The sequence below is a fragment of the Carcharodon carcharias genome, chromosome 11, assembly GCF_017639515.1.
Source record: "Carcharodon carcharias isolate sCarCar2 chromosome 11, sCarCar2.pri, whole genome shotgun sequence".
In the NCBI taxonomy this organism is placed as follows: domain Eukaryota; kingdom Metazoa; phylum Chordata; class Chondrichthyes; order Lamniformes; family Lamnidae; genus Carcharodon; species Carcharodon carcharias.
This window is the reverse complement of record NC_054477.1, coordinates 67,447,417-67,461,228: the sequence shown is the minus strand read 5'-3', so window position 1 is coordinate 67,461,228 and position 13,812 is coordinate 67,447,417. Positions and strand designations below refer to the sequence as shown.

General features: G+C 40.8%; 1 protein-coding gene across 1 annotated transcript in view; it reads left to right on the top strand.

Annotated features, from left to right (window-relative positions):
* Positions 1–13,812, top strand: part of LOC121284081 (cytoplasmic dynein 2 heavy chain 1) — a 770,821-nt gene that overhangs the window by 43,692 nt on the left and 713,317 nt on the right. The window contains exons 10-18 of the mRNA XM_041199129.1: positions 2,438–2,549; positions 2,692–2,816; positions 4,320–4,495; positions 5,724–5,919; positions 6,303–6,398; positions 10,111–10,272; positions 10,703–10,801; positions 11,906–12,045; positions 13,490–13,718. Of these exons, the coding sequence (XP_041055063.1) occupies positions 2,438–2,549; positions 2,692–2,816; positions 4,320–4,495; positions 5,724–5,919; positions 6,303–6,398; positions 10,111–10,272; positions 10,703–10,801; positions 11,906–12,045; positions 13,490–13,718 (1,335 nt within the window). The remainder of the gene's footprint in view (positions 1–2,437; positions 2,550–2,691; positions 2,817–4,319; positions 4,496–5,723; positions 5,920–6,302; positions 6,399–10,110; positions 10,273–10,702; positions 10,802–11,905; positions 12,046–13,489; positions 13,719–13,812) is intronic.

Sequence of the window (13,812 nt, the reverse complement as noted above, 5' to 3'; positions counted from 1 at the left end):
TAAAATAGATAGTATTGCATGTTCTGTTATAAACTTCCTAATAAAATTACTGTGAATCAGAAACCCTTCAAAACCAGTTTTTTTTAAACATCATGTATTTGGAAGTTTACAACTCAAAAACAGGCCATTTTGCCTCATCAGTCAGTGCCAGCATTTATCCTCCATTTGCAAATGATCCTAATTGCCTTTCCTGTTCTTGTATCCCTTCAACCTCATTTTTTACTTTATTTACCTATCCAGTCTAACCTTGAATGTTGACATTGTGCAAATCTGGGACGATTCCACCCTAAGTGCGGTAACCCGCGATGGCAAGTTTTCACGCTGTATTGTCCCAAACCCGCTGCCTTACTTATGCATTCCTGGGAAACATGCCATTTCCATGGTGGGTGGTTTCCAATTCGCCTGTCATGCCGTCACCTAGCTGTTTCATCATACCAGGCACCACATTTAAAGTACAGCCACGCTCAGTGCTTCCAGCCCAGGATTGCAGCAAAGAAGACATGGCCCTGAGAGGCAAAAAGACTGCAGTCCTCGAGCACCTTTTGGATGCCTGCTGTGATGTCCTCTACCCCCGTTCTGCTACTTTGCCACTCTGGCTTGGTAGGCAATGGCAGTGGTGTTCAGTGCCAATGTTGCACAGGAGTGGTTGACCATCCAATGCAGGTAGAGGGTGAATGATCTCATCCGTACAGCCAGGGTGTAGTAACCATCTCATCACTCTAAACTCAAACACTCAAGCCCATCACACTTTCACTGGCGACCCACTCACTGTCAGCTCAAGGGACATCACCACCCATTCTCACACACATACCCTCACATGTCCATCTCGCCTCACCTCCTCTGGAGACTGCCTCCTCGGCCCTCACCATCTTGAGGCCACTTGCACTGATCAACATGTGCCCCCACACACACCCTGGGATACCCCCGTCCCCAGTACAGCTCTTGTCCTGCAGCCTCTACCCTTGCCTGAGGCCACTTCTCCCCCTTCCCCAAGCAAGACCTTGCCCTGTAGTTGTTGAAAAGCCACCCACGTATGGCTGAACTGGTAAGCAGAGACCTACCTGTGAGCCCCCCTAAAAGTGATGTGGTGCTGCCTGTGAAGCCTGGCGCTGATGACTGAGTACTGACTGAAGCAAGGTAGGCAAACAAACCTTAAAGTCCCGAGTGAAGTGTTGCATTCCTTATATATGCAGTTGTGAAATACATCGCCATGTTTTTCCATTGATGTGGGCAGATGATCCAGCTGGTGGTTCAGGAGTGTGTGGGATGAGTCTGGTGGGCTAGCCTTATAATGATATACTGATGTATTACAATGAGGCTCCCGTCGTCTGATGACAATTTTCTCCCTCATTCTCCCTCTTAGCACTTTTTAAAATCTAACTGTTAACTCGTTTTCTTTCTTTTCTTTTAGTTTTCGTTATTTTTCTTCTACATCTTTATAGATTCTCCTCTTCAATTTTAATTGGTAGCTAACCTTTTTTCTTGTTCCTTTATAGTTGGGTCTTAAACCTTATCATATCATATTGTTTAATATTGCCAAATTACTTGGCTGCACTTAGCTCAGTTACTTGATTTATTTTATTACCAGATCGAGCAATTCTATCACCCTTGTGGCCCCACTTGCATACTATACACATATGAGGAATTCCATTCTCTCTTCTCCATTTACTCCTTCAGTCCCAAATGATAAGTAGATGATTAACATGCCCCAGGACAATAATTTTGTTTTTCAAACTCATCTTTCTAAGCTGTCTGCAAATTTGCTCTTCCATTTCCTTCCCATGATTTGGAGACCTGTGATATGTTCCTACTAACTCTTCTTTTAAAAATAAGCCTGACCTTCAACTGTAGGGATTCTGTTTGCACCCCTTCCTTGCCGACATCATCCCTCTCTTAGCCATACGTCCCCTCATTTATTTATGTTACCACTCTGCCTCTTTCCTTATATTTAGGAGGGATAGAAATGATATTTTATTCCAATACGTTTATTTTCCTTTCTGGTCCACTTACTGCAAGGTTTGTGTAAGTGCTATTAAGTTGATGTTGCTGTAAAATAATTGCTTTCAGTTTTACCAGTTTATTTCCACATTCCATGAATTGCGATATATGAATTTTAACCTTGTTTTGCTTTTTTGAACACAGGTCTTTATCCCTTGTTTTTTGTTGTCTTCAACTACCATTTACCATTACTTCAGTTCTTTTGTCTGTGACATCCAGTCCCTATGATTTTATCTGGCAAATTCTGCAACCCTTGCTCAATTATTTTTTGCATGACCATATTATTATACCATATAAATGTAATTATACATACCTTTGATGCATCATTTCACAGTATTACAGAAACTAGAAAAGAAAATATATATAAGTATTGCTACCTTTGCCATTACTAGACAGCTCTTTTATGTAAATATTTTAGAAGTTGTATTTTTCTTTCAAGCTTCTGCAGGCATTTCAAAAGTACAAGGAACTAGTCAAACGGCCCAGCATCAGCAAGGAGCTGCTTTCAGAACGTGAAATGTTGTTAGCAAAACTTGCGGAATACATTAAAGGTAATGGTAGCACAAGCATTTCTGAAAATGCATCATATTTAAGAACTGTTGGTAACATGAATTTTAGACCAAATATTAATTGAGTAGAAAATGCTGCCTTTCAAATAATCTGTTTATTGATGATGCTATTTGAATGAATTAGGCATTCATGCTGATTTTGAGAGTCGGCGGCGTGGTGTTCCTGGAGAACCGTCAGGCCCACTTTCAGGCAAGAATCTGCCAGAGGTTGTCAATAATATTATTTGGGTTAGACAACTGGAACTAAAGGTTAGTATTTAAGTAATCAATGGTTTCCTCTTCCACTCCAAAATTTTAGACTTATAATTCATAAGTCATTATTTTTGAAGGAGAAAGGAACTTACCATTTGTTTTAACTTTTACAGCCATGTGCCGTGCCACCTCAACTCTTTTGAGAAAAGCAGCAGCTTTTTGAACACTGGTCTTTATCCCTGTTTTTTGTTATCTTAAACTACCACCTTTACCTTTACTTCGGTCCTTTCATCTGTGACATCTAGTCCATATGATTTTATCTGGCAACTCTCTCAACCCTTGCTCAATTTTGTTTTGCATGACAAAATAGGCTGATGTGAAACTTTGTTTAGTTATGTGCATTTCTCTAAATCTACAACAGTTATAAGCTGAAAATGTTTTGTTTTGGCAGAAACATATGAATATTTGGATAGCCACTAAGGACATTTATAACAGTCAATGTTAACTGATTTTTTTGATCCAAAGTTTCTTATTGTTGTGACAGTGGAGGTTTTTGGCCTAATGTTGCTCTCTTGTTTTTCCCCAATCTGTTAGTGACTAACTTTTAAAAAATATCATTCAACCACAGGACAACCTTGCTGGCTTAGATGGTATTGGGTGGCTAGCTACTCCATCATAATTTAATTCCCTTGAGCTTGTCTCAATCCTTGAAATCTCACCCCCTGAGTACTGGCTTTCTTCTCCCCTATCGCGCCCCCCCCCCCCCCCGCCCTTTTACTTTTCTAGCCAAACAAAGGATGCTGAATACTGCTTTCTATAAGGACAAAATCAATAATATAATTTAGACAGTTAGGATGCTTTGAATTCCATGTGATGTTCTTCAGCAGGATGCTTTTTTTTATTGTTGTTGTTATTATTGTCGAATAGACAGGTTTGTGGTTTACCTTGGACTTCACTGTAATGTATTATTACAATTTAGGAGCAGTAAGCTGACCACAAATCTGTTTCAGCTGTCCTAGGCTGTAAACTATAATGTGTTTCTTGTCTGTATGTTGAGGAATGGAAACCAACTTATTTTTGGAATCAGTAATATTAAATTGGAAATATTTGAATGACGGAAACTTAATTGTGAAATGCTAGGTCACACAACTTTTTGTTTGAACTTCAGTTCCTTCATCCTCTTTATTTTGTGGCAATGTTTCTTGGCATGAGCAAGTTTCATTCAGCCATTGAAGGGAAAATAAGTTCCGAAATTTTGGTGGGGCAACAGAAATTACTTGAGGTCAACATTGTTTGAGTCTGTATATATTGGTGCTCCATGCACTATGAAACTGAGGTTATAAGTTGCTTCAGGCTTGTTAGCCTCTTGTATTTGAATTCCTGATTTTTTTTTTTGCTTGAGAGAGGAAACTTTGTAAGTGAGTCATTGACAACTGCTTTCAGATACCACCTGTTAGCTTCTTCATAATAGGATTTAAAAGGCCTCAGATCAAGTTACCTACTTGTTCTTCAAGGATAAACTATATATTGACTGCATTAATGTTGCATCTTTTATTTTAGGCTGAAGACACTATAAAGATCGCTGAGGCATTGCTGAGTGACTTGTCAGGATTTCAGTCATTTTGGCGAAATTGCAATGAACTTCTGGACCAGTTGAGAACCTATGAGCAAGAGCAGTTTGATGACTGGTCTAGGGACATACAATCATCTGTATCAGATCCCACATCTGACATCAGGTATAATTGTTTAGGGCACAGAGAATTAGGACACATGGAAGAGAATGAAAACAAAATGTCTTCGTTTTTTGCCTGCAATAACAAAATTTCCACAATCAAATTTATTTTATTATTGCTAGTGCAACGCAGTGTTAGTTTCAGCTGTTATGGCATAATCCAAGGGCAGGATTTTTAGCTCAGCAGGTGGGCCTGCGCCCGACCTGACCGAACGTGAAATGACGTTTGATAGCGTTGGCCAAATGTACCAACGTCAACGTGCAGTCGTGTGTTAGTGCGCCTGCCGACAATTAAAAGGCCTATTATGGCCATTATGTTATCAATTGTGCCGAATTTTTCACTGTCCATTCAACCTAATGGTTGACGGGCAGGTGAAAAGGCCAAGTGACCTTTGCGGTTTTTTGGAAACCTCATCCACGGCCGGGATGAGGTTTCCAAAATCAAATACAAATGAAATAAAAACTTGCCCCATCTCACGTGACAGTCACATGAGGGGACGTTTCATTAATTTTTTTTGCGCTGTTTAATTATTTCAATATACTCTTCAGAATATTCAGCATTCTTTTGCGTACTAGGCTTGCTCGTGCTCCTCCCCCCTCCCGCACAGTCAGTGCTCAGCGCTGCCGCTCGCGTATCACACTGGTTGGGCCTTAATTGGTCCGCCTGCGTAAAATTGTGGAGCACTACAGATCGCGGTCGGTTTCCCGACCACCCCCGCTGATCCTGCATGCCAAGGGCAAAACTCTACTCCAAATGTACAAACTATTATTTCTCTCAAGTCTGACAGAAATGCAACTTGCTGGCCTGCAGGATAAACACAGACATGGATTGTTTGGGCCAAGTGGTCTGCTTCCATCTTGCAACTTCCATGTATTTCGATACAAATATACAAGTTCCAGGAGACCTGGTACATCCAGGTGTTACACTGGCACTGAGTTTATGCTGTAAATGGTATAAATGTAACAGCAATTTGTAAGTATAACAATAGTACTGGAATGTACGTCTTTTTGTTAAATGGAGATAAATTCCGCAAATGACAGGTTCACCATTTCTAAGCCTGTTGTAGTAGTTTAGTTATTCATTCATTCCATTTTGGCTTTCGAGATACTGGTGTTCACCACAAATCGTAAGTTAGCCCCACTTTACTAGATAGTGCAGAACTTCTTTATTAACATACAGAGGTTTGCATAAATTTGTATAATCATTGACTGGTTGGTGTAATTTGCGCTAGTTTGCAGGCCAATGGTCGAGTTATAGAATTGGATCACTCAGATGGGAAGTTGAAAATACATTACTCAGACCGCCTAGTTTCATTGTTGAGAGAAGTGCGCCAGCTTTCTGCTCTGGGATTTGCTATTCCTGCGCGAATCCAACAAACGGCAATTACAGCTCAGAAGTTCTACAGACAGGCAGTTATTCTCAAGCAGGTTAGTATTATTTTAACAAAAGCAATATACTGCAGATGCTGGAAACCCGAAATAAAAGACAGAAAATGTTGGACATACTCAGGTCTGGCAACACCTGCGGAGAGAGAAACAGAGTTAAGTTTCAGGTCAAGATTCTGAAGAAAGATCCTTGACCTGAAACGTTAACTCTGTTTCTCTCCCCTCAGATGCTGCCAGACCTGCTGAGTATTTACAGCATTTTCTGTCAGTAATGTTTAGTTTGTTTGTCTCCACTTCCTGTACCCTCCTCAATCATATCTTATTTCCTTCCCATCTCTTTTTTGTCAACATTTAAATGACATGGATTCAGTTAAGGAGTGAAAGTTGAAGCCTCAAGACTAAATACGTTTCATTTTCATTGCCAGGTTGCTCACTTTTACAATACTATTGATCAGCAGATGATTCCTAGCCAGAGACCCATGATGTTAAGCTCTGCTTTATCTTTTGAACAACTCATAAAGGTAAGGCAATTTGGGTACAGAAAATTTTGGATTTTTTTTATGCTATCCATATCTGATTAGAGAATTCATGAACTGTCTGTTATGTAATATAACTTTGCGAAAACTTGTTATAGGTAGCCTGACATCTAAAGCTGACATCAAGGGCTAAATTTTTAGGCCTCACCAGGGGCAGGAACAGATGTGGCGAGGTTACGAAAATAGCAGCATCGACCAGCATGCCAGTTTCCAGTCAGTGTTCTCGCTGCTGGCGAACTTCTTCAGGGTCGGGGGAAGCCGACCCCGAGAACTTGCCTGATTCCTAGATGAGTCCAATTGGGGTAGATAAAGAGCTCATTGAGAACTTGTATAAGGCGAGCCTTAGGTTTTGATGGAGGCACATGTGTTGAACCCTGGGTCATCAGACCAGGTGCATGGAGGAGCACACAGCTGGGTGATAGTCATGGTTGCCCCAAGGAATTAGATGAGCACATAAAAGGGAGAATGGCTAAGAGGGGTACGCAGCCAATGGTACACAGATGCCATTGGGTGTGGGGAGGGAGATGACTAAGCACTTGGTATTGCTGGAGGCCATCACTCTCTATGCATTGTGAATGGATAAGAGGAAGAGGCAAGGTTTCCAGACACAATTGAGAAGCCACTTGAGTGCAAAGAAAACAGTAGCTGGCATGGAATTGGGCTCTGAGGTTTCAAGTCCAGTGGCAACGAGTGCAACATCCTCCATAGGAAGGGCAGAGGAGAGGGACGAAGACAGGAAGGCAATGCCCACCCGACCCTCAGTATAGGATCTACCACAGAAGATGGAGGTACCTGTAAATGCTGGCGAACCAGTGCTGCAAGAGTCTGCCACTCTCCAGGCATGTATTCAGAGATTTGTGCCCCTGTCGCAGAAGTCTTCAGACCTCGCAGGACTGCTCACCATCCCCTGCCAATATTTGTCAAAGTCATTTTGGTCTTGAACTTTTTCATTCAGGATCCTTCCAAGGGTTGTCTCAGACATTGGTGGTGTCTTTCAAGTGGCTGCACTCCACTGCATCTCGCAGATCATGGATGCCCAAGAGCTGGATGGTGTATTCAATTCCAGACAGATGAGGCCTTACAGATACAAAGGTACAGTGGGTTTTGCCTCCATCGCTGGATTCTCTCAGGCGTAGGGCATCATCGATTGCAGCCATCAAGGCACTGGCGACTGGCCAGTGAGATTCATCAACAAAAAGAACTTCTACTCCCTCAACATTCAACTAGTCTGCGACAATTGCAAGAGCTTCCTGCATGTGCACATGCTCACTTTCTTGGAAACCTATTATGACCACAGCCGGTGTTAATTGCTGCGCAAACCAAATCCCAGAAGGATATTTGACTTATGGGCCGTAAATATTTTTTTTGTATTATGAAATCGAAGAAGGCTTATCAATCTCAGGAGTAAGAGGTTCAGTAACACTTTTTGGGTATTAAAAATTGAAAGTAAAAGTTTTATTAACAAAAAAAAACTTAAGTACAAAAGATTACAATTGCTCATTTAAGGTTAGTCTTATAAAACATTCCCCCAAAGACACTCTACTTGGTCAAAATCACAAGTAAACACCTTCCAGACAACACTTTTCCTTATAGACGTTAACGATGAAATTCAGTAATATTACACAAGGTAAACTGCTATGTCTTCAATAAAGTTGTACCACATGACCTTTACTGTCTTTCACTCTGGGGTGGAATTCACTTCAGAATAAAACTGCTTGCTGCAGCCCAAGGCTTACCTGGCTTGACTTGATAGGTGATTCAAACTGCGTCCTCCTCCAGCCCAGCACTCCAGCTATCTCAACAGCTCAAACAGCTGCTGCTATCTCATAGCTCAAACAGCTGCTGCTATCTACAACCATGTCAAGCTCTTTCTCCAGCTCAACAGCTATCCACAGCAACTCTAATCTACCTTTTTTCCCTTTCATCTTTTTTTCTATTGTTCTCATGATATGTTTAGTATGTTTAATTTAGTTTTATAAAAACCCTCTTGAGACTCGGTGGTTTTATTACCACTGAATTCAAAGTCTGCATCTCGAAACATACAAATTGCTAAATTGGGTTGACAGATTCCCTTTGGGATTTGAACAACTCAGCCTTTACCATTGGCTGTGTCATAATACAGGCACAGCAATATTCTGCTGAATTTTTTTGCTACTATGGTGTAGATTAAAGCACTTTTTTAACAACAACAAAAGCAGCCTGCATTTATGTAGTTCCTTTAACATGGAAAAATATTCCAGCCTGATTTGCAGAAGTAATCAAACATTGATGCAGAGCCAAAGTAAGCAGAATATTAGGGATGACTAAAAGTCAGACTTGGCTTTTTAGCAGAGCTTTAAAGGGGGAGTTGGATGTAGAGGAATTTACCTCACAATCTTATATTCAATGCAAATTAAATGCCTGTTGAGCCGAAAGCATGTTAATTTGTATAAAATTTTGCATTCCTTAAAGAAACTATATGGGCGTATGGTAGCATAGTGGCTATGAACAGTAAACTTGAAGCCTGGGTAATGATTGAGTAGTAGTTCAACTCCTACCACAGCAGCTGGGGAATTTTAAATTCAATTAATTATCAATATTCTTATGGATACCACTGACCAGAAACTGAACTGGACTGGCCATACAAATACTGTGGCTACAAGAGCAGGTCGGAGGTTGGGAATTCTGCAGCAAATTACTCGCCTCCTGACTCTGCAGGGCCTGTCTACCATCTACAAGGCACAAATCAGGAGCGTGATGGAATACTCACCACTTGCCTGGATGAATGCAGCTCCAATAACACTCAAGCTTGATATCATCCAGGACAAAACAGTCTGCTTGATTGGCAACTCATCTACCACCTTAAGCGTTCACTCCCTCCACCACTGACCCATAGTGGCAGCAGTGTGTACCATTCACAAGATTCACTGCAGCAACTCACCAAGGCTCCTTGGACAGCATCTTCCAACCCCACAATCTCTACCACCTAGAAGGGCAAGGGCTGTAGATGTATGGAAACATTACCATCTGCAAGTCCTCCTCCAAGCCACACCATCCTGGTTTGGAACTCTTTTGCCATTCCTTCACTGTCGCTGTGTCAATATCCTGAAACTCTCTCCTAACAGAACTGTGGGTGTACCCACACCACATGGACTGCAGTGGTTTAAGAAGGTGGCTCACTACCATCTTCTCAAGGCAATTAGGAATGGGCAATAAATGCTAGTCTAGCCAGTGCATCCCACATCTCATGAACAAATTAATTAAAAAAATTAAATCTATAATAAAATGCTAGGATCACAGCAATAATGACAATGGGATTACTGCCACAAAAATCCATCTAGTTCACAAATGTCCTTTAGGGAAAAATCTGCCATCCTTACCTGTTCTAGCTTACTTGTGGCTCCAGACCCACAGCAATATGGTTGACTTTTATCTGTCCTCTGATATGGCCTAGCAAGCCACTCGGTTGTAATCAAGGAATTGGCTTACCACCACTTTCCCTGGGGTAATTAGAGATCGATGCTCACATCTGTGATTGAATTAGCAAAACTGTTTGCATCACTCATGATTGGCACACCGCATTGACCAAAGTCTAATCCTAGATTGGTGGTTGTCATTGCTTTCTGACCCTGTCCAGCAGCTTTGGTCACACTCTGCTAGCACAGTGATTGTTCAGGAGCTTAGTGATGACTTTAAAACTATTTTCATCTTTAATTAGAACCCAAAAGCTGGATCCAAGGAATCTGGCGGTAAAGTGCAGATCACTTGGGATAACCCCAAGGAGCTAGAGGCCTATATTCAGAAACTTCACACTGCAGCGGAATGCCTTACAACAGAGAACAGAAAGCTGAGGAAATATCACACTGACTTCCGTGATAAGGTAAGAACATGAAGTATGGAACAGGAAAGGTTATTTCGCCCATCAGTCATTCTTTTCACATCCCACTTAATTTACTGGATAAAGGTTACAAATACCTGTTATTTTAATAATCTGTTATTTAATCATTAGGATACCTTGCAAGCCTACAGTTTGCAAACATTAGACAGTCAACCACTTAATCATATCATCGGGCATCCCTTCAACCCCATGCCTGCCTCTTTGAAAATAGCTCTGGGTTGAATTGATGGTTGTGGGCCCACGTGCCTCCGATCTGGACCTCAGCATCACTTGAGAATTAGGCACCCTCTGTCACCTTTTGTTTGTAGCTTTGAAGTTCGAAACTTACGACACAAATAGTTAAGAAATAACTTGTTAGTTACAAATTATATTGTTAGTGTGGCTATTGATGAGGGAGATCTTATCCTTGTAGGTCGTAGCTCTTATGAACATTGATCTACTTCGCCAGCAACAAAGATGGAAAGATGGACTGCAAGAGCTGAGATTTGTTTTTTCCACCCTTGAGTCACAGGTATTTTAACTGGAATGCTTATGACATTGGAACTAAAAATGAAGGCATTCATACAAATAAATTCAATGGATTTGCATTACTTTTTCATCATGTTTGGGCTCAATGAGATGCAGGAAATTTTTTAATACATTAATCATGTAATTAAATTTTACTATTCTATATGTACCAACTAATGGGAAATCATTCTTTTGAAGCTAACTTTTATTAATTTGCAATTCTGTAGTCAATAATATGTTGCTAATATGGCACTATAATATTTAACCCCAAGCTGTACTGATTTAATATTGTCCATTACAAAGGCTGCCTAAATCTGCCTATAAATATCACCATCTTCATCAATAGTTCAGCCCACCAGCCACAAAATTTCATCCATGCCATTTGTCACCTCCAGTCTAGAGCATCCCACTACTATCTCTCTTCATTAACTCTCCCCCATCTCCTGCTTATCTCCTCCTCTTTCCTCTCTCCACACTCTCCTCCCTGCACTGTCCTCTCCACTCTCTCTCTTCTCACTTCCATCTCCTCTCTTGCACTCCCCTCTGACACTGTTACTCTTGCTCCCATCTTCTCACTCTGCTGTCAGTCCAGTCTCCCTCTTCACTGTCTCCCCTTCCTCTCGCCTCACTTCTTCCTTCTTCCTTCTCTTTTTCTTTTTCTCTCTTTTTCTTTTTCTTTCTCTTTTTCTTTCTCTTTCTCTTTCTCTTTTTCTTTCTTCTTTCTTTCTCTCTCCCCCACTCTCCACCTCTGTCTCTCATCTCTTTCCTATTGTCTCTCTCTGCTGCTAAATCAACTCTCCCTCTTTTTCTCATGCCTGCACCTCGCACTTTCTCTCCTAACTCTTGAGCTGCATAGTTTCTTTTGCTGTCCATTCTGTCAATCTTCTCTCTCTTGGGTGCATTCTTTCTCTGGTGCACTTGCGCGCTCTCTCTGGCTCGTTCGTTCTCTTTCACGCGCTCTCTCACTCTGGCTCGCTCTCGTAGCGTAGATCTTCCATGATGTAATTGAATGGCGGTATAGGCTCAAGGTTCTGAATTACCTACTCCTGTTCCTACCACAACTATGTGTAAGTTAGTGCCGAACTCGCATTTGAATTTTGTTTTAAAGGGCTTTCGTTCTGGTGATATGAAAGCATGGCGACAGCATTGGAATCATCAGTTGTACAAAGCACTGGAACATCAGTACCAGTTGGGCTTGGAGGCCTTGAATGAAAACCTTCCTGAAATTGTTGTTGAGCTGACATTCAAGTAGGATATTGAAAATATATCTGGCAATATATTGTTCAAAGTAGTTTTAATTTTGCTTTAATCTAGTTTATCGAATGGCTTTGCAATTGTGATTGCAATTAATGTAATAGATCTGAATAAAATGAAAATAAATTAGAAGAAACTTTATGTTCTATGACTGTAAGTTTTTCTTACATCTTTGGATCAGTGACCTGACAAGTACTTTAAATTGCAATTCTCAGTTATAAAGAGGCTTTGGCATTTTTAATCTATTGAGATGCTTCTGTGAGTAAATCTCCAAAGTAATGTGACTAATAGAGGAGAAAATATTCCCACTTATTCTTTGAGCGGTAGGTACCAGGTCAAACTGAGTTACTACTGTGGAAAATAGTATGAAAATCTGTGATAAGCTTCAAATTACTGGATAATTATGTATTATTCAATGGATTTTGATACGTTTTTTTGTTGACAGAGACTGAAGGTGAATATCAGTGACTTTGTCGCTTTCAGGTTGCACTGCTATTAACCTAAGGTTGCTGTCACAAGAAAGCAGGCCTAACTTGCTATTAAGTTTTAAGTTTTGAATAATTAACAAAAAAGTTGTTGTTGGATTGTTACAGATTCTGCTTAACATTTTTATAGGCAGAGTCTTGGGCAACCTATTTTATTCAGGAACAGCTTTGGGACTACGCATGAGTCCTTGGGCCAGCCAGGGACTCCAAGGCAGCGCACCACCATCTTCTCATGGTAACTAGGAATGAGCAATAAATGCTGGTCCAGCCAGCGAATCCCACATCCCATGAATGAATAATATAAAAAAAAGTGATCCAGTCCCTGACACTGGCTATCACAGGTAGCTTTGGTTAGTCCAGGCAGGCTGAGTGCTCAGCTGAAAGCACTCTGTTTCTGCATGCTGCTCTGTGATGAATCCTCCCCATCATTGGCAAAGTCTTGGGTAATGTTTAAGTCTGTGCAACCCATCTGACTGCAGAGTCAGGGCCCTGATTGGATCCAAACTCTAAACCAAAACCTTTGCAGAGAGTATTACTCCTTGCCACCCCTCCTGTGTATAAAACTCTCTCCCTACGTGACAACGTTTCTTACATTACAACAGTGACTACAGTTCAAAAATGCTTCATTGCTTGAAAGCATTTAGGACATCTTGAGGTTGTGAGAGGTGCATTGTAAATGCAAGGCTTTCTTTTGCTTTTTCATCAATTTTAGTGGAAGTCAGCCAAAAGATGCTGCTTAAACATTTTAGAAGCTTTAGAGTTTTAAGCACAGCTAGCAAGAGAATTGGGTAATATGTTGAGCTGTATGTTTCCTGCCTCCATGTACATTCTTTTGTGCTTTTTGGCTAGTGCTAAATCAAAATGCATGCAGTATATTGTGAAATTTGAAGTTTGTTGGTTCTTGTGAGCTACATTGTGTGGAATAACAATTTCTATCTCTTTATTTGGTGCAGACAAGGAAGGCTACAGTTTAAACCTCCATTTGAAGAACTACGGGCAAAATACTACAGAGAAATGAAGAGGTTTATTTCTATTCCAAATCAGTTCAAGGGTGCAAGTGAGCCAGGAGAAGATCCTATCTTTGTTGGCATGATAGAGAGAAATGCAAAAGGTTTTGTCACTGTTTTTAGTAAAGCAGAAGAACTGTTTAAACGCCTGGCAGCAGCATTGGATAAGTTTCAGGTACAGCAGTTTGCCAAGTCTTCTTCACCAACCTAATTTTGATTTCCAATTTGAGAAATGCTATTGTATGTTATAGAATCAAATAATGATACAG